The 15,796-nt window shown below is 39.5% G+C and overlaps 1 protein-coding gene across 1 annotated transcript in view; it reads right to left on the reverse strand.

The window, feature by feature from the left end:
• The window catches only part of CRACR2A (calcium release activated channel regulator 2A), a 56,307-nt gene extending 40,839 nt beyond the window's left edge, over positions 1-15,468 (reverse strand). Inside the window, exons 1-3 of the mRNA XM_033084918.1 lie at positions 15,384-15,468; positions 7,397-7,635; positions 2,175-2,286 (exon numbers count right to left, since the gene is read on the reverse strand). Of these exons, the coding sequence (XP_032940809.1) occupies positions 2,175-2,286; positions 7,397-7,564 (280 nt within the window). The 5' untranslated portion in view covers positions 7,565-7,635; positions 15,384-15,468. The remainder of the gene's footprint in view (positions 1-2,174; positions 2,287-7,396; positions 7,636-15,383) is intronic.
• Between the last annotated feature and the right edge of the window lie 328 nt (positions 15,469-15,796).

Consider the following 15,796-nt stretch of genomic DNA (forward strand, 5'->3'; position numbering starts at 1 on the left):
TGCCAAGGGGATCCCTAAGTTCTATGGTTGGCTTTGTGCTCAGTTTAATGTCTAACCTTCAGTAAATCAGCTCAAATTCACAAACATAATAAAAAATTCATATCTCCATGCAAAAACATAAAAGGACATAAATTGCAGTAGCAATTCTTCATAAATTTTGTGGTTTTCTTTCTTGATAGGTTTAAATAGATTAGGAATATAAAATACCAGTACTGATAACATAAAATAAAATTTAACATTCTTTTCAGTGCATGACCAAAGACACACATTCAATTCCTATATAAATTGAGTACAGAAAGCTACATTTTATTAACAACAGTTGTATAGAGAGGATGCAGAAGTGAAATTGCCACATGAATAATCAATACATTTGTCCTCAGTTGCCACAGACCAGATACCTTCCATCAAATTCTAAATGTGCCATCTATTTTATTTGAACTTCTGCTAGACAAATTTGGCGGGGGGGGGGGGGGGGAGGAGTGGGGGGAAGGAGGGGTTGGATATTGTAATTTTTTGCAGAGGATTTTTGTTTATATTCTAAGTTCCAGTACAAGAATTACTATAGATCCAGTACTGGTGTGGTTTTATGCTGTTATCTAGTCCATTTTGCATTTTTTCTCATAGCACCCAAGGGAGCATGTTGGCAACAGAATGGAGTATGTTGCAAAGAGAGATTACAGTAAATTTCAAATATGCCACCATTTAGAAATAGAAACAGGACTCTCCCATAGTAATTGGTGCAGCATGAGCTTTATCCAGACACTCCTCTGCCTTCTCAAGCAGCTTTCATCTACTACAGCTTCTGCTTCTACCAGGAATGACAACATCATCTCCCAGCCAAATGTAGGACTGCCTGGCCTGGAAAATACCTGTCAGTGCTGTAAAGTATCATGCTTTCCACTGTCTATCCTTATCTTTTACGTGGTTTGGTCCATGTTCCTTGTGTGCCTCTGTGGGTGTCTTTGGGGCACATACTACTAACTTTACTACTAGCTGAACCTGCAAACAGGAAATTGGAACCTGCAAACAGGAAACATCCACCTAGGCCTCTGGACAGCTCCAGCACCCGAGCAGGAGGAATCCCCAGGGTCTGGAGCTGTTTGAGATGGCAGCCACTTACAACCTCCTTTAATAAATAGTTTTGGCTATGCAGGGACCACTTATGAAAATAATCTTAATAAAAGCAAAGCATATATTATTTAATTTTTTAATAATGTCGATTCTGATATTAGAGCATACCCTATGAAGACACTTGATCTACCTTTACAATGGCAGAGGTAGGACATGAGAGTATTAGTGTTACAAACTACTCATGATTTTCAAACAAAAATGAGGGTCCTGTTTGTTGGACCTGTAGATGGTAACTAAATTGAGATCTACTGTTACAAGTCAAGCATAGATGAGATTCAGTTTTCTAGAGAAATACTTAAACCTTAGACAGTAGAGCTAAAATTAAGTACAAAACTGATTCTGCATAAACAACCAAACACTTTAACTCATCATCTCATCTGGAATGTCACAGCTGGGGCGAAAACCACCCTGTGACAAACACAGAGAACATGACAGTAAGAGTGCTGTTGCAAAACAAGCAGTTACAAAGAACTTATCAGATCACATCTTACAGTAGCAATAATTGCCTCATCTTGTTTTGTTTTGAAATAAATTAACATCACTTGCAGAATTAATTCGTTATTGAAAGTATTCTCTAAGGATAGTGGAGATAACAAATTCCTAGCGTTGTCTTACATTAAGATTAAAGATAATTAAAATTATCTTTCATGTCTTATTATCTGATATGAAATATGAAATATTGATTCATATTGATATAAAATAACACACAAGACTTCCCCCAAGGGAAACCTTCAATAAATTGTACATAGATTTACTCAACAGTGTAAAACATGATTCAGATGATTACATCATTTTCTCATATTGTGTCATGGCTTGCCATTTTACAAAAGAGAGAAAGACCCTGGAGCCCTTTGTCTATTTATTCACATAATTTGACGACTTCTTCCTCTGCTACATATATCTGCTATATTTAGAGAATATATTTAGGCTCCCTGTGCGCATTATTAAATGTACTGTTAAAAAAAAAAATTCTTCTTGATTGATGTGGAGAGTACAGAACATGAATAAAGCTCAAAAGAGGAGACAAGATTTCCAAAACTCACTGAATCCTGTGATGAACTCCTTTGGGGTAAGTGAGCCATTGCCATCAGCATCCAACGTAACAAAAACTTTTTCAAGTTCTTCCAGGCTAAGAGGTAACTCAGGATGCAGTCTCTGTAATGACAAAACATGCAGCAACTTTATTCATTACTACAGGATAAGAGGAAGACTGGGTTCAACAAAACATCCATAGTACAGCAGGATAGGTCCTTTGCTTCCCCAAGTAAAAATCCAATTACAGAGCAAAACCAGATCAACTGAAAGACATTTTATTTAATGACTTGTTTATTTGAATTTATTAATCTGTTATGATGATGCAAGGAGAACAACTGCCTGGTACCACAATTCCAATCAGACAGGGAAGAGGAAGAACTTGAGGTGGAGCCTCATCATCCTAGTGAAATGGCTTGATTATCTTGGTGAAATGCCTTGGTTATCAGGCTACTAGACGAACTTGGCAGCAGAATTGTACAGCTAGTTCCTTCCACATCACAAAGTCAAGCAAGAGACTCTCTAGACGACTACATTATAGAGGATATACTATCCTAATTCAAGCTGATTCAAAAAGTGTACATAAATACATAAGTAAATAAAATAAAGCCAAGAAAGCTGCATGGTCTAAGGACCAAACCTGTTGCTCCCACTATTTGTTAAATGGTGTTCACGACTGTCTACTTCTGAAATCCAACAAGCCCACCCCAAAAAATACACACTTCATAAAACTGGCTCCACAAATATCACGTATTTTTGCCTGATAATCTAAAGACAGGCATGAAAGAAAATAATTCTGTAAAACTGATCCTAATGGTTTTACTGTACAGTAATTTCATGATTATAAGTCACACCATTTTGACTAAAATTTTGGTCTGAACCCAAAGCGCAGCTTATAATCAGGTGCGGGTTATATATGGACAAAGAACAAAAAGTTGCTGTTTTAGTTTGGAGGACAGCTGTCTACTGAGAAAGGCAGGATCTTCTCTTTGAAATGGAGAATGTAAACCCCCTCCCTCCAAATTATTATAATTTTGAAATCAAGGGGCTTTCAGGAAAAAATATGGGAATTAGGAATAACAGGTATTTTCTAGGGAAATTAATATGGAAATACAGCACAACAAAAAAACAAACCCCAAACCCTGACAAAGTCAGAGTACAACCTGACACCCCATCAGGCAGGGTGTTGGTAGCAGTGCCATTAAATGGTGGTTGCAGTCCTCTTGCAGTGACAGATGTGGTTCAGTTGGAGCAGTGCTCCTGCAGAAGGTGCAGTTTCCCTCCAGTGGTCCAGTGGTGATGTGAAGAAATCTGGTTTTCCCTCTGGAGTCCAGTGGAGAAAGGCGCTACCTCAGTGTCCCAAAACCTCTGTTTTTATCTTGGTAAGAAATGTTGGGTTCTTCCCCCTGGTTGGAGCAGCTTCCAATGGGATGAAGTAATTTTATCAGTCACACAGTGGGACTCAATGGGCCATTAGCAGAAAATGACTGGCTGGAGGAAGGATGGGTTGTGAAAAGATAAAGAACAATGGCCTGCCTGGTTTCAATGGACGGCCCATTAGCAGAATGTCTCCCACAGAGAAAAGGATCACTGCGCCCACCCTCAACAGATGGTGATAGAATAGATACCTTTTATCACACTCTGTATTGTAACATGCGGCTTATAATCAGGTGCGGCTTACATATGGATAAAGAATGAAAAGTTGCCGACATCCGGAAGTGCGGTTTATAATCAGGTGCAGCTTATAATCGTGAAATTACTGTAATTCTTTTAACAGTGTAGACAGATTCCCAGAAACAGGAGGAAACTGGAGTAGCAAACATCACCAATAACCAGCGTTTTCACTGGGAGACAGCACTAGGAAAATTAAAACCTTTCCTCAGCTTCAGAAGCAATATAAATGCACATTGGTACAGTCCTCTGCTTTATTAATTAACATTTTAATTCCCCCCTGAACTCCTGTTTATATACAACACATTAAAACTGCAAGTTAGTAGGTTGATAAAAAGTGATTTTAAAAATTACATTAAAAGTGCTGACCTGTTCTATTGTGGGGGAGGGATTTAGAGCCAAAAAGTGTTTCTCCTGCAATCCAAAAGAGCAGAAACCACTATTCAATATGCTAAGCCATAAAGGCAGGGCAAGAATTGGCTGAGTGGATTAACCAGGAGTTCCCTGGTTGCCACAAAGGGTTTAGGGTATGCTTTATGAACTGTATGGATTAAATGGAAGAATGGTAAAAGGAATTCCCAAGGTGGTCCTGAGAAGTAAAAGCAACAGAGCTCCTAAAGCACAGACTTACTTCATCAGTGATACACCTGTCTTCAGTTTCTTACTTAAACACACCCATCTTCCCAAAGTTTGGATTTCAGTCTCTAAGATCTAAATGGAAATTTTATAAAGTCAGCTTCTCCTGTAAAATTCTTACACTGATAAGGCAGAAGGTGCTTCAAACAAATTAGTCTTCTTGTGTTCAGAAAAACAGAAACTGTTCTTACCACCAGATCTTTGGGACCTGCTGAAGGAGCACCCATTTGATCACGCCAAAAACATAGACTCAGCTGCTATTCCAGTGCAATGGCCTGTGGGTCTTGCTCCAAACCTAACTGACAAATATGGGCTTCTCCAACCACAGCTGCAGTGCCCTAATGCAGAGTCCAAATTCTGATGAGAATTACATTAAATTCATCATAGAAAATACCACCCTTACTTATGTTTTCTTGGAAAAACAAAAAAGGTATTAAATAGGAGATTCTAAGGAATGTACCAACATTTTGCTCCATGAAATTCCCTCTAGATAATTTACAAACTTCCATGAACTGGGATACATTTACTGAGACTAAGTCAGTGTTTTCCCAACCTCTTAGGGTTTTTCCTTAATAAAAAAAATAAGATGGTTTGTGGCTAGGATACCAAAATGTTATTGATCTCATAGTTGTGTTTGTGTTTATTTGGTCATTTCAAGTTTATTGTAAAAATACACAGGACCTTTTAATATGAGGCTCCTAAATTTTTTAAAAGAAAAGAAAGCAAAATAAAACATATTCAGAGATACCACTGTAGCTTCAAAAAAGATACCTGCACTGCCACCAAATATGCTCTGTGGTTTCATGACATCTGTGCTTATTTCTCTCAAAATTCCAAGCTTTTACTCAGCTAAACAAAAGGACAGAGGTCAAATAGCTAAGAGCAAGATCTGAATCCAGTCCTCCCATACACATTAGAAAAAACCACTTTACAGCACTAATTCTCATTATTCATTATAACCTCAAGGACCAACAGATGAAACTGTGGTTTCAAGTCTAAGGTAGAATTTTCTTTCTTGCCATTTCAGAAAACATTTTGTTGTTTTGAAAGTTGGGTACATTTGGTATTTGGAAACGGAATGAATTTTTTTTTAAAAACCAGATATTAACATCCTCTCACAATAAACATCATACAATCTTTAGTGTACTTACTGTTATGGACACAAGAGAAAATACTGCAAGATTCATTCCATCAAGATTAATCGCATTTCAGATACTTAGCAATCTCTGTTGAAAACATGCCTTGTATCCCATGACTAAAGATTAAAAAGCTTAGCATTAGCATCCTATATTTGAAGCAAAGCTTCAGGAATGATAAGCAGTACAGACCTACCAAACAGCACAACGCAGAAGTGATCAACACTTAGTACTTTTTAAGGAAAAAACACATATATTTTATTAATTTATGTTTTTCTTATAGGGAGCAAACATTATGAAAAATGCAGGAAATTAAATCTAGTAAAAAGAAACACCACCTCAAATGTCCCTGTGTCCTTTATTTCTGTATTAAAGAACTTACATGCACTTACATCCATAGGTGAAATTTTCAGATATAATAAATGAACACTCATGATGAAATAGAAGAATTAAATAGAACTTAATTTGTTCTTTGTAACCCTATTTTTACTGCATCTTTTATAACATCTGGTTGAGAACCTTGAAGTATAAATTTAGCAGTACTCTGAGCATTAACAGAAACAAATAATTTTATATTCCTTGCAAAAACAAGGTATTAAAACTTTTTATATATGTGTGCATGCATATAAATATATGGGGTTTCCATTAGGTAAAAATATATGCCATTCAGTTTTTGGAAAGACTGTAAAAATGTAATCCATTAAACTCTCTGTGGCTTTGGATTTACCAAAAACTACCACTGGCAATATATTTGGTTTTTTGCATTCCGTTACTTCAGCGAGATAATGTAGATTGGCAAAGCCTACAGCAGAGCAAGTATCCGCATTCCTTTCTTTTTTCAACTTTTCATAATTAACAGAGGTCATCAGAAAACTCAGCAACACACAGTTGCAAAGAAAGCTCTTGAGAGCTAGCAAACTGAGCAGTTCACTTAGGAGGTTTTTGCTTTTTAAGGTAAAGTTGTTTCAACTCTGTTTTCATATAGACAGACAACTTTGCTTCTGAGGACAGGGAAAGTTTCTAAATTTTCTATTAAATGCTTTCTTTAGTAGTAGATCATGATCAATTAGTTTTGCTCCTGTTGCCCAATTCTGTTTCATCCATAAGTACTGAAGTGGAAATGGATTAACACAAATTATGCTTTGTGTGTCAAGCATGAGTACATTCCTGTTTTCTGCCACATACTGGTTCAAATCATCACTTCTGCAATGTGCCACAATCACATTTTCAAAAGCTTTTATTATATATAGTTGCTTTTTCTCATAAGCATATCCAGCAAATCTGATTTTGGGCCCTCAAACAAATTAAGCACAATTTCCTAAGATTGCTGCCAGCTTTGAATAATGCTAAAAATACTGTTCTTCTATACTCCCTGCATACGTATATATGATCCAGCTGAGAGTTCATCATCGTCTGACAGTGAAAGACTTTATTTACATAACTTTGCTGAAAAAAAGGAACAAATTGGCAGACTGAATGCACTCCTGACACTCTGGCAAACCACAAAGTAATGAATTTAACTGTGTTTCTATGTTTTCAACAAGAATAGAATTGAATTCCTGGGGCATTTTTTGAAACTTAATTTACTTTGATTTTCCACTTTTTTGTTGTTTTTGTGAGAAAAAATGCAAGCATTATGTAAGACTTGAAAGACATTATTTTAAATCCCACATATCTCTTTAAAATTATGAGAGTATTAACATTTTTAATTCTAAATTAGTCAGTCTGAACTCATTAAGGGCTTTAGGAGCTTTCTCACTGTGTATTCCACACAACCAATTTTGTTTTACCTGCATGTCTTGACAAGTGACGAAGCCTTTGCCTTCCAGATCACAAATCTGAAAGAACTCTTGTGCTTTTCTCAACACAGTTAGTTCTGGGTCTTGCTCTCCAGTCTTGCTCCTTTCTGCATCTCCTGGTTGCACAGGACTGGTGCAGTCTCCTTTTGTTCTGTCCATGGTTACAATCTCAACTCAGGAATATCCTGGGGTGCTGCTATCCCATTTACCCATAAATTCTGATCTGAAACCTGTGCATGGAAAAAAGTAAGGAAAAAAGAAAACCAGACCCTCTTAATTATGCTTTCCACAATCTCTTAATTAGGCACCAAAGCTTAAAAGAAGAAAAAGCATTTTAAAAATGCTTACCCTTGATGGGCTGTGGTAAAGACATTGCAAATGGGATGATGAACAAGGAAAGGGGGAGTCTGAGGGAAGAAGACAAAACTAGCTCTGAAATGGAATCTCAGAGCAAAATCAGCCTGTTTGACAAGAAATAGAGACAATCAATGAACATGAACAAGAAAACACAAGAAATACAGGCAAAGGCAAGAGTAATTTAAGGTCACTATAACTTGACTTCATGTATTTGTCTTGAATTTGTAGTTCTTATCTAAGTAGGTCTACCTAAAGTAAACACAAATTTGTCTGAAATTTTTTAACAGAACAAAGAATTTTGTAAGGCATTTGACTAATATAAGAGAATATAGCCTGATTCTGATCCAATATGACTGGCACAACCTGGAGCAACTCCAGAGAGGTCAGTGAAAATTGCTTAAATATGGAACTTCTGTTGTCTTCAGAGCAAAAACCTCAGCACTGCATGGATGTTAAGGTAGAATAAGAGGAAACAAGACCTTAGGCTTGTCTGTGCAGCTTCTTAAGGTGAAAAGGCTCTGATGACATAGACAGAGCAACTCAGCCTGGTTTGCTCCATATTTAAGTTCAAACCTGGCACTCTTGGAACACAGCATCTGCTAAGAACTTCACAGAACTCACACAGCTTCCCCCAACAAAGGGATTTCTCAGACAGCCATGGGCCAGGCAGCTGGACTTCCTACACTGCATGTAGGTATAAATTTACTGCAAGTAGGCCATTGACTTCAAACCAAACTAAGATTTTGGTAAGCAAGTAACGTACCCCCTCTGAAACCACATGACAAAAATCGGCAAACATAGGTAATTTTCCTCTCCCTCCCTCATCTCTTTTATCAATCCAATCATCCCAGGACTGTTGTTCATATACTTTCCAGAACTGAAATAACTTTGGCTACATGACCAAAGAACCTGTCAGAATCTTCCTAAGCAGCATTACAAGCAGGAGAAGAAAAAAACACTCTGAGAGAAGCCAAGGGATGTCTAAACCCAGTATCCAGTATTTCCACCTTAGGAAACTCCTCCCTCAGAATGGGTCTTGCTTGAATTTTAATGTGCAGCTGTCAGGGGTGCCTTATAAACCCCAAGACCTCTCTGCTGGGGCAAGCCACACTCCACACCCCAAGAGGCACCAAAGCCAGTCAGAGTACCCATGCCAGCAGCTCTGGATAATTAACGAGGCTAGAAAATGCTGTCACGGGGAATTCTGGTCACATATAACAAGGAGCTTTTGCCTATTGCAGTTGCCTGAACAGCTGTAATCTTTTTCTCTTATGAGGAAAACTTCTGGCTCAGAAAGTCTGACCGACATTCAGTAGCTGGGAAGATACACAAATGAAAAGATTGCTCCATAATTGCCCTGTTTCTTAATCTCTCCCATGATGTTTCCAACAACAGTCTTAAAAACAGTATATGAGCTAGTTGAATCTTTGCCCTATTGTATATAGCTACCCACAAGTGGATCAGATGGAAAGCCACAATCAAACTACACTGGTATAATAGTCTGGATAAAATTCTCCTTTCATACTGCTTTTATACACCTGAACCTCCATTACTTCAATACAGCTCACTCCTGGCTGACACCAGTGTATGAGGTAACAAACCAGGCTAGCAGTTTCAACTTAACAATGATACAAACGTATTAAATTTTTTAAAATTTTTTTTTCAACAGTTTCTCAGAAGGCCACAACTTCTGGAACAGGCCAAGCTAATCAAGATAATAAGTGCTGCTAATGCCTGCCTCTGCGCAGTCCATTAGACTTCTTTAAGAAAGAAGAAAAAAGGAAAGGAAAGTACCTCATTGCAAGTGAAAGAATAGAAATACAAGAACAGTTTTAAAATGGTAGAACAAAAAGGCATTATATACACTTTGATAAAGTTGTTTGCAGTTAGCAAACAGTACAATTCAGCAAACATCACCATGCTTTCCATACCACAAAACGAAATTACATGCATCATGAGAGCCTCACCTTCTTTTAAGTTGCCACACCTTTTATACACATCATAAAAACTTCCTACACAGCAAGTGTCTTCAATACAGCAGAAAATTAAATTAGAGCATCTGCAAAAATTCTTAATCCTCATGGCAGCTTCTAAAGCTGATAGAGTTCATCATAATTCCTACAGTGTCCTGATACTTTGCAAATGCTGGTAATAACATGAAAGATTAAAACTGCAATTTGTCCCACATTACTGAATCAGCACTCAGTAATTTCCTCAAGGTCAGTTTCCAATAACATAGGTAGTTCCATTCACTCATCCATCTCCTTTAGAAAACGGATGGCTTACAAAATCAATTCTATGAAGATCTTTGATTTCCATTCTTTTAGCTATAAACACACTTCACTGTGCAAAACTGATGCAAACAAGCATAGCTCCAGATACTAAACAAGGAGGTGTGAATTATGAGGCTTCCTGTCCATTAATCATGAGGTAAATTTTGGACAGGTCTGCAAAAGGCAGGTCACTGTTACTATTCCAAAAAGCATTTTCATATTTTCCAGTCAGGTCTACTGCAAATCACCAAACTCCAGAAGTACAGAGCAAGGTTGAGCCACAGATTTCACAAGTCATGATGTGTGACAACCCCATTCTCCCTAACTGTGGCAGCTAAAAACCTAGAGAGCTGTATTGCCTGCCCTCGTATCTCTTCAGTGGTTAGATTTTAGTGAAATATTTTTCTTAGCATGTGTCTACAGGTGCAAATTTTCTGCAGCACACTTCAAAACATACCATCAGCTGAAAAATATAGTAAGCTTACTTAATACCAAGGTCACCTTGGATTTATCCAAAACACTGTTATGAAAGAGAGCACTTATGTTTTACAAACAAAAAAAAAAATAGATTGCAAACATTTTCTACAAGAAATATTTATTTCCTACAACCAAATTATCTTTGTTAAAATAACCCACAGCTGCATTGTATCATGCCTGACACATGAATAGGGACCTCTTCAGAAATAACTTAGTGTCAGAGTTAATTAACTTTCAGCATTGCGCTGGAAAGTTCCTAAAGCTAAAATGTATCGCCACAAGGAAGTCATCCTGTTCCTGATTTCTCTGTCCTGCTTTCGAACAAGTTATTCGTCCAGTTAGACAGTGAACTCTGTTGTAGAATCCTTTCAATTCAAACTGGAAAGTTATAGTTTATTTAATTTAATTCAGGTCAAGTGGTCCATCAAAGAAGAATCAAAAAAAGCAGGACTTACAGAGAATGACAGAGGAATGGGAGTGCTAAGACCAAAGAGAGCACAATAACCAAGCTCAAGTACATAGAAGTCTTCTAGGTACAGGGTTGGAGAAAAATGCTCCCTATGCACATAATACATTCCACAAGAAGCAAACATGTCAGACAGGCTAGACATGAAAACCCACCCAAGGATAAAGGAGGTGGAGCACTGAGCCCCTGGCTGCAAGGGCAGTGCAGTTCTGCCATCATGGAAGAACAGACCAAACACAAATCTGCAAATAATGGCTGAGGAGATCACTCCTGAGACTTTGGACAGAAACCACTTACTTCCCACTGGGCATTTGTCCCTAGATGAATCCACAAATACAAATATTGAGAAGAAAAACAACGTATGTCTATTCTGTGCACTATGATGCAGAATACCAACTCTGACTGGTGAACATGTCTTCATTAAACTTTCATTTTCATCTTTTGCATCCAAGCAACTAGTTTTCACTGGACTTGCAAGAAAATTTTCTTCTCCCAAAGGCCAGCTTCTCCAGAGGAAGAAGAAGACAAAGATCTCCTGCCTGGCTTCTTGCTGGCCTCTACAGAAGTAGTAAATGAAACTATCCATGTATGAAAATTCAGATGCCCAAAGTAAGCAGGCATATTAATTTATTCCTCATCCTGCTCTTCAGTATGAAAACACTAATGAGAAACAACTAACAGGATATTTATTGCTTAAATCTAAGCAGTTCTTACGGGTCCTTTTTGGCTGGACGAAGTTAAAATCGGCCTGCTAAGTCCTGCTAGGATCCTTGAGAAGTAAAGCTACTCTAGGTAATGATTTTAGCAGAAATACATCTTTTCCTCTTGCTTCATTGCTTTGGATGCTTTCTTTTTAATGAATGGAAGAAGTCAAAAGCTAAGAGCTGCCTGGAAATGCAAACTCCTTATAGAGGAGCACTGAATTTAGGCACAGCAATCATCATGGAAATCACTGCTGCAGAATAATCACAAGATCCTCAGAACAGAGACCACCCTGCCTGTAGTCTCTGCAGGCTTAAGGACTCATTGTCTCCTCTCCCTCCTTCTGCCCTTTCCACCTTATTTAAGAAAACTGATTCCAAGAAGAACTCTTCTCCCTGCCTCTTGTTCCTTGCCTGCCTGCTGGTTGCAAGAACCTTGTGTCTTCAGAAACTGTTGACCTACACAATACCTGAGCAGAATGGTGGTAAAAGTGTTCCAAGGGATGTGAAAACTATTGTTAAGAAGGAGCATCTTACAACATATGCAACAAATATGCATTGAAATATATATCCAAATGTAGTGTAGTCAAAACTGAGCTGAGTCCATCTGACTGCAAAGAATCACAGAATCATTTATGCTGGAAAATACTTCTAACCACAATTTATTGTGCTGCATTGTTCCAAGTACTGAAATTAAATGTGATTAACTATATTGATAACAGCATTATATTAGTAAGTGGTGTAACATAACGTTCTGGCAGTAGATATTGCCAATTCACATGAGCTGTTCCATTTGTAGACAAATTATTTGCACTGGAAACCCCTTCCCCTGTAAAAAGTTTAACTTAAATAGTATACATCCCATTTAATTGTCTTATCTTTCAGGTTTTCCTAATGACTCACTGCTAAATGGAGCTACTTTCAGCTGGTAAAATCAGGTTGACAAGAAGTATACTTTCTTTAAAGTACACCATTTTCACAAAAAAACCCTTTAAATATTCTGCCTCCTCCAAAAGTCCTTGCTAAAAATGTAACTTCTGAAAAAAAATCAAAACCTTTTATCTGCCTGAAAACCAACCAAAACAATTGGCTTGAAGTCTAAAATACACTCTGTATTTCTAGTTTTTCAAGTAATGCTATACCTTTCACAGAAGTTAAAGGATTTTGAGATGCAAATTAAATATTCTCCTCAAATAAAAATTCATTTTTCATGGAAAAAAAGTTAGTAGAAAATTTCTACACTGACATGGACCTTAGAGAACCCAAGTTAATGCAGATTCCTCTAGAAGACAGAGAGACATATTCCAAGTATCTCCTTAGTTATTTGGCACTCAGTTTGAAGCCAGGCTGGCATGAATCATTGTCTTCAAAATGTTCAGAATTTCTAAAACTACAAACTTGCCCTTGGAAAATACCTTCATTTGAGTCAGTGGGAAAGGTTTTGTGGGGCAAGAGCATGTCAGTGAGGCACAGGAATATTTAATTTGCTAGTCCACTATTTTTCTACTGCAAAAAGTAATGGTAAAATATGATACTAAAAGAGTAATATTTTCCTATATGCAGAACAAGATAACCTTCATGCTATCTGCTCTGCACAGCTCACTTCCAAGGCCTTGGAAACACATATAAACAAATCCACTTATCTATGTTTGATTAGGAGGTTTGGTGTACTTCATCCTGTTCAATTGTACAAAAAAAGTCTCACAATGCAAACAATTAAAAATGCAAAATTACAGATTCTTAATTGGATTTTAATTCACTCCCACTTTTGAATAGAGATACAAATTCCACATTCTCTGTGAGCCAATTACTCAGAAAGTTATCTCTTTGAGACTTAGGAATGAGATGGGTCCAAAATCTTTAAACTCAGTTACACTCAGACACAGACATCCTGGTGCTTTTGCATGGATTAGGTCATGAACAGTGGAATCAATTATGTTTTCACATCAGGTTTAACTTGAACTGACTAAATCTGCATTTTTCAATATGAGAAATAAAACCCTATAGATGTGTTACTCCCAACTTACATGTTGCAACTATACGTTCATATATACTCAGACTGCAAATTAGCAAATGGTGGAGAGTGAATCAGGGTAGACTCTTTATTCATCCATTTATCTACCATTTACCCACCTAAAAAATCATTATAGGATACCACTTGTCAATGAACATAAATGGGAGGAAAAGAGAGACCTGTTAGAAGCAGCACATTCATCCTGTGGTCTGAAGAAACCACAAAGCAAAGAGTGATGCTCTCTAGTGCATTTATTTCTGCTACTTGTTTTACCATTATCTTTTAGTCCACCACAAGATAAGAGGAAAGGGTGGTGGTTAGTTCACAAGGAACCAAACATACCTCCTTCATTTCAGCAGCACTGAACTTAAGTCTCTGAGAGCTGGCAGACCATGAGACTGTGAACTATTACTGCCCTAAATCTCATTTACTACTTAATCTGTTGACAGAAATGTATCTGCCTTTTTGTACTTCAGACTCTGACTTTTGATTTCTTTTCTTGATTTAATGAAAGATGAGAATCTAGTTTAGAGAAGACCAACATTTAATTTTCACTTTTCTGGGTGTAATAGTTCCCTTTTCATCTGTACAATTACTGAAGCTCAAATATGGGGACCAGAGTTCTTAGAACAACCCACAGAAAACTAATAAATTTTTACCCATGCATCAAAATAATTCATGTATTCTAAAAAGAAAAGCGAAACTAAGCTGAAAACTACTGCTGAAAACCACTAAGTTGCAACTAAGAAAATAGAAGAGCACATTTAATTAACCAAAATGTTCCGAGGGATTTCACCATTCTCTCAATTGTGACACTACCCACGTTTCACTACAGGCAGTCATGATCTGATCTACTGGCGTACATTAAGAAATCTATTATCCTGGTAGCAGTACGTTTTTTTTATAACTGTCAATACAGACATCATAAGCCTTCAGTGTCAAGAAAGAAAATTAAATCAGAGATCACGTAAGTGCTACAGCAGTGTAAGAGTGACACCAAACTATTGCAGGGGGACACAGGAATCCTTTCTACAGCCACCAGGAACAGACCTGCCTTCTTCAACAAGCGCTTGGTGGGCCTGAAGGCAGTCACCAGCCACAAACTCAGCTGTGCTCTGAACCTGCAGGGAAGGAGAACCGGCGGGGCAGCTCCCGAGCTGGCCAGGCCACCCGGGGATTTCTCTCGGACAGCGCTCGCCAGCCTCGGCACGAGGCTACAGCAGGCACGGGGGCAGCGCCGGCACCGCCGCACTTTTGGGCACCACCTTTGGGAAACATCCCGCGTGTGGGAGGAGTCACGGCAGCCCCGGCCCCACGGCGGAGCTGCTCCCTCGCTGCGGGGGCTGCTCCATCCTGCTGGATACCGCTTCCAGACCCTGCCTGCCACCTCGCAGCCCGGCAGCGAGCTGAGCGAGGGCCCAGGGCAGCCTGTGCCCCCGCCCCTGCCGCCCCGCCGGGCCGGGCCGCCGCTGCCCTCAGGGCCGGAGCGCGTTCCGTGCCGGCTGCGGAGCCCGCCCGGCCCCGCCGGGGCCTGTGCAGGAAGCGCCGCTTGCGACAGAGCGGGGTTCGCTGCTGACACCGGGGCTCTCTCTGCAGGGCACGGCAAAGCGGTGCCTCCCCGCCGGGAGATCGGCATCGACTTGGCCGGCCCGGGACCGGCTCCTCCGGCCCTCGGTGCCGCCCGACTCACCTGCGCCGGCTCCTCCTCGGGCTGGCCCGGCCGGAGCTCCCCGGGCTGGAAGCGAGAGCGCCGAAAGGCTGAAATCACTTTCCTAACTTTGTTTTGAGCACGGGTGACATAATCGGGCGAGGCGGGCTGTGCCCCAGGGGCGGGACGGCCGGCCCGGCCTCTCTCCCTCCCTCTGTACCTGCAGCCAGAGCCCGGTTACCCCGCCCGGTCTCACCTTGCCTTGGGCGGGAGCGACTCGCCCTCGGCGAGATCAGAGAGCCAGGGGAAGGCGAGGAGGTTGAGCCTTCCTTGGTCCCTCTTGCAGCCAGGGCTGCGTGCGTGATGGTATTCCAGGGTAAGGTACAGGAAACCTAAACGGCTCGGGGCAGGAGTGTTTGGAAGGGCACCGGAACGCTAACCTACAGCAAGGTCCT

Source organism: Catharus ustulatus, chromosome 2, assembly GCF_009819885.2.
Source record: "Catharus ustulatus isolate bCatUst1 chromosome 2, bCatUst1.pri.v2, whole genome shotgun sequence".
NCBI classification, from domain to species: domain Eukaryota; kingdom Metazoa; phylum Chordata; class Aves; order Passeriformes; family Turdidae; genus Catharus; species Catharus ustulatus.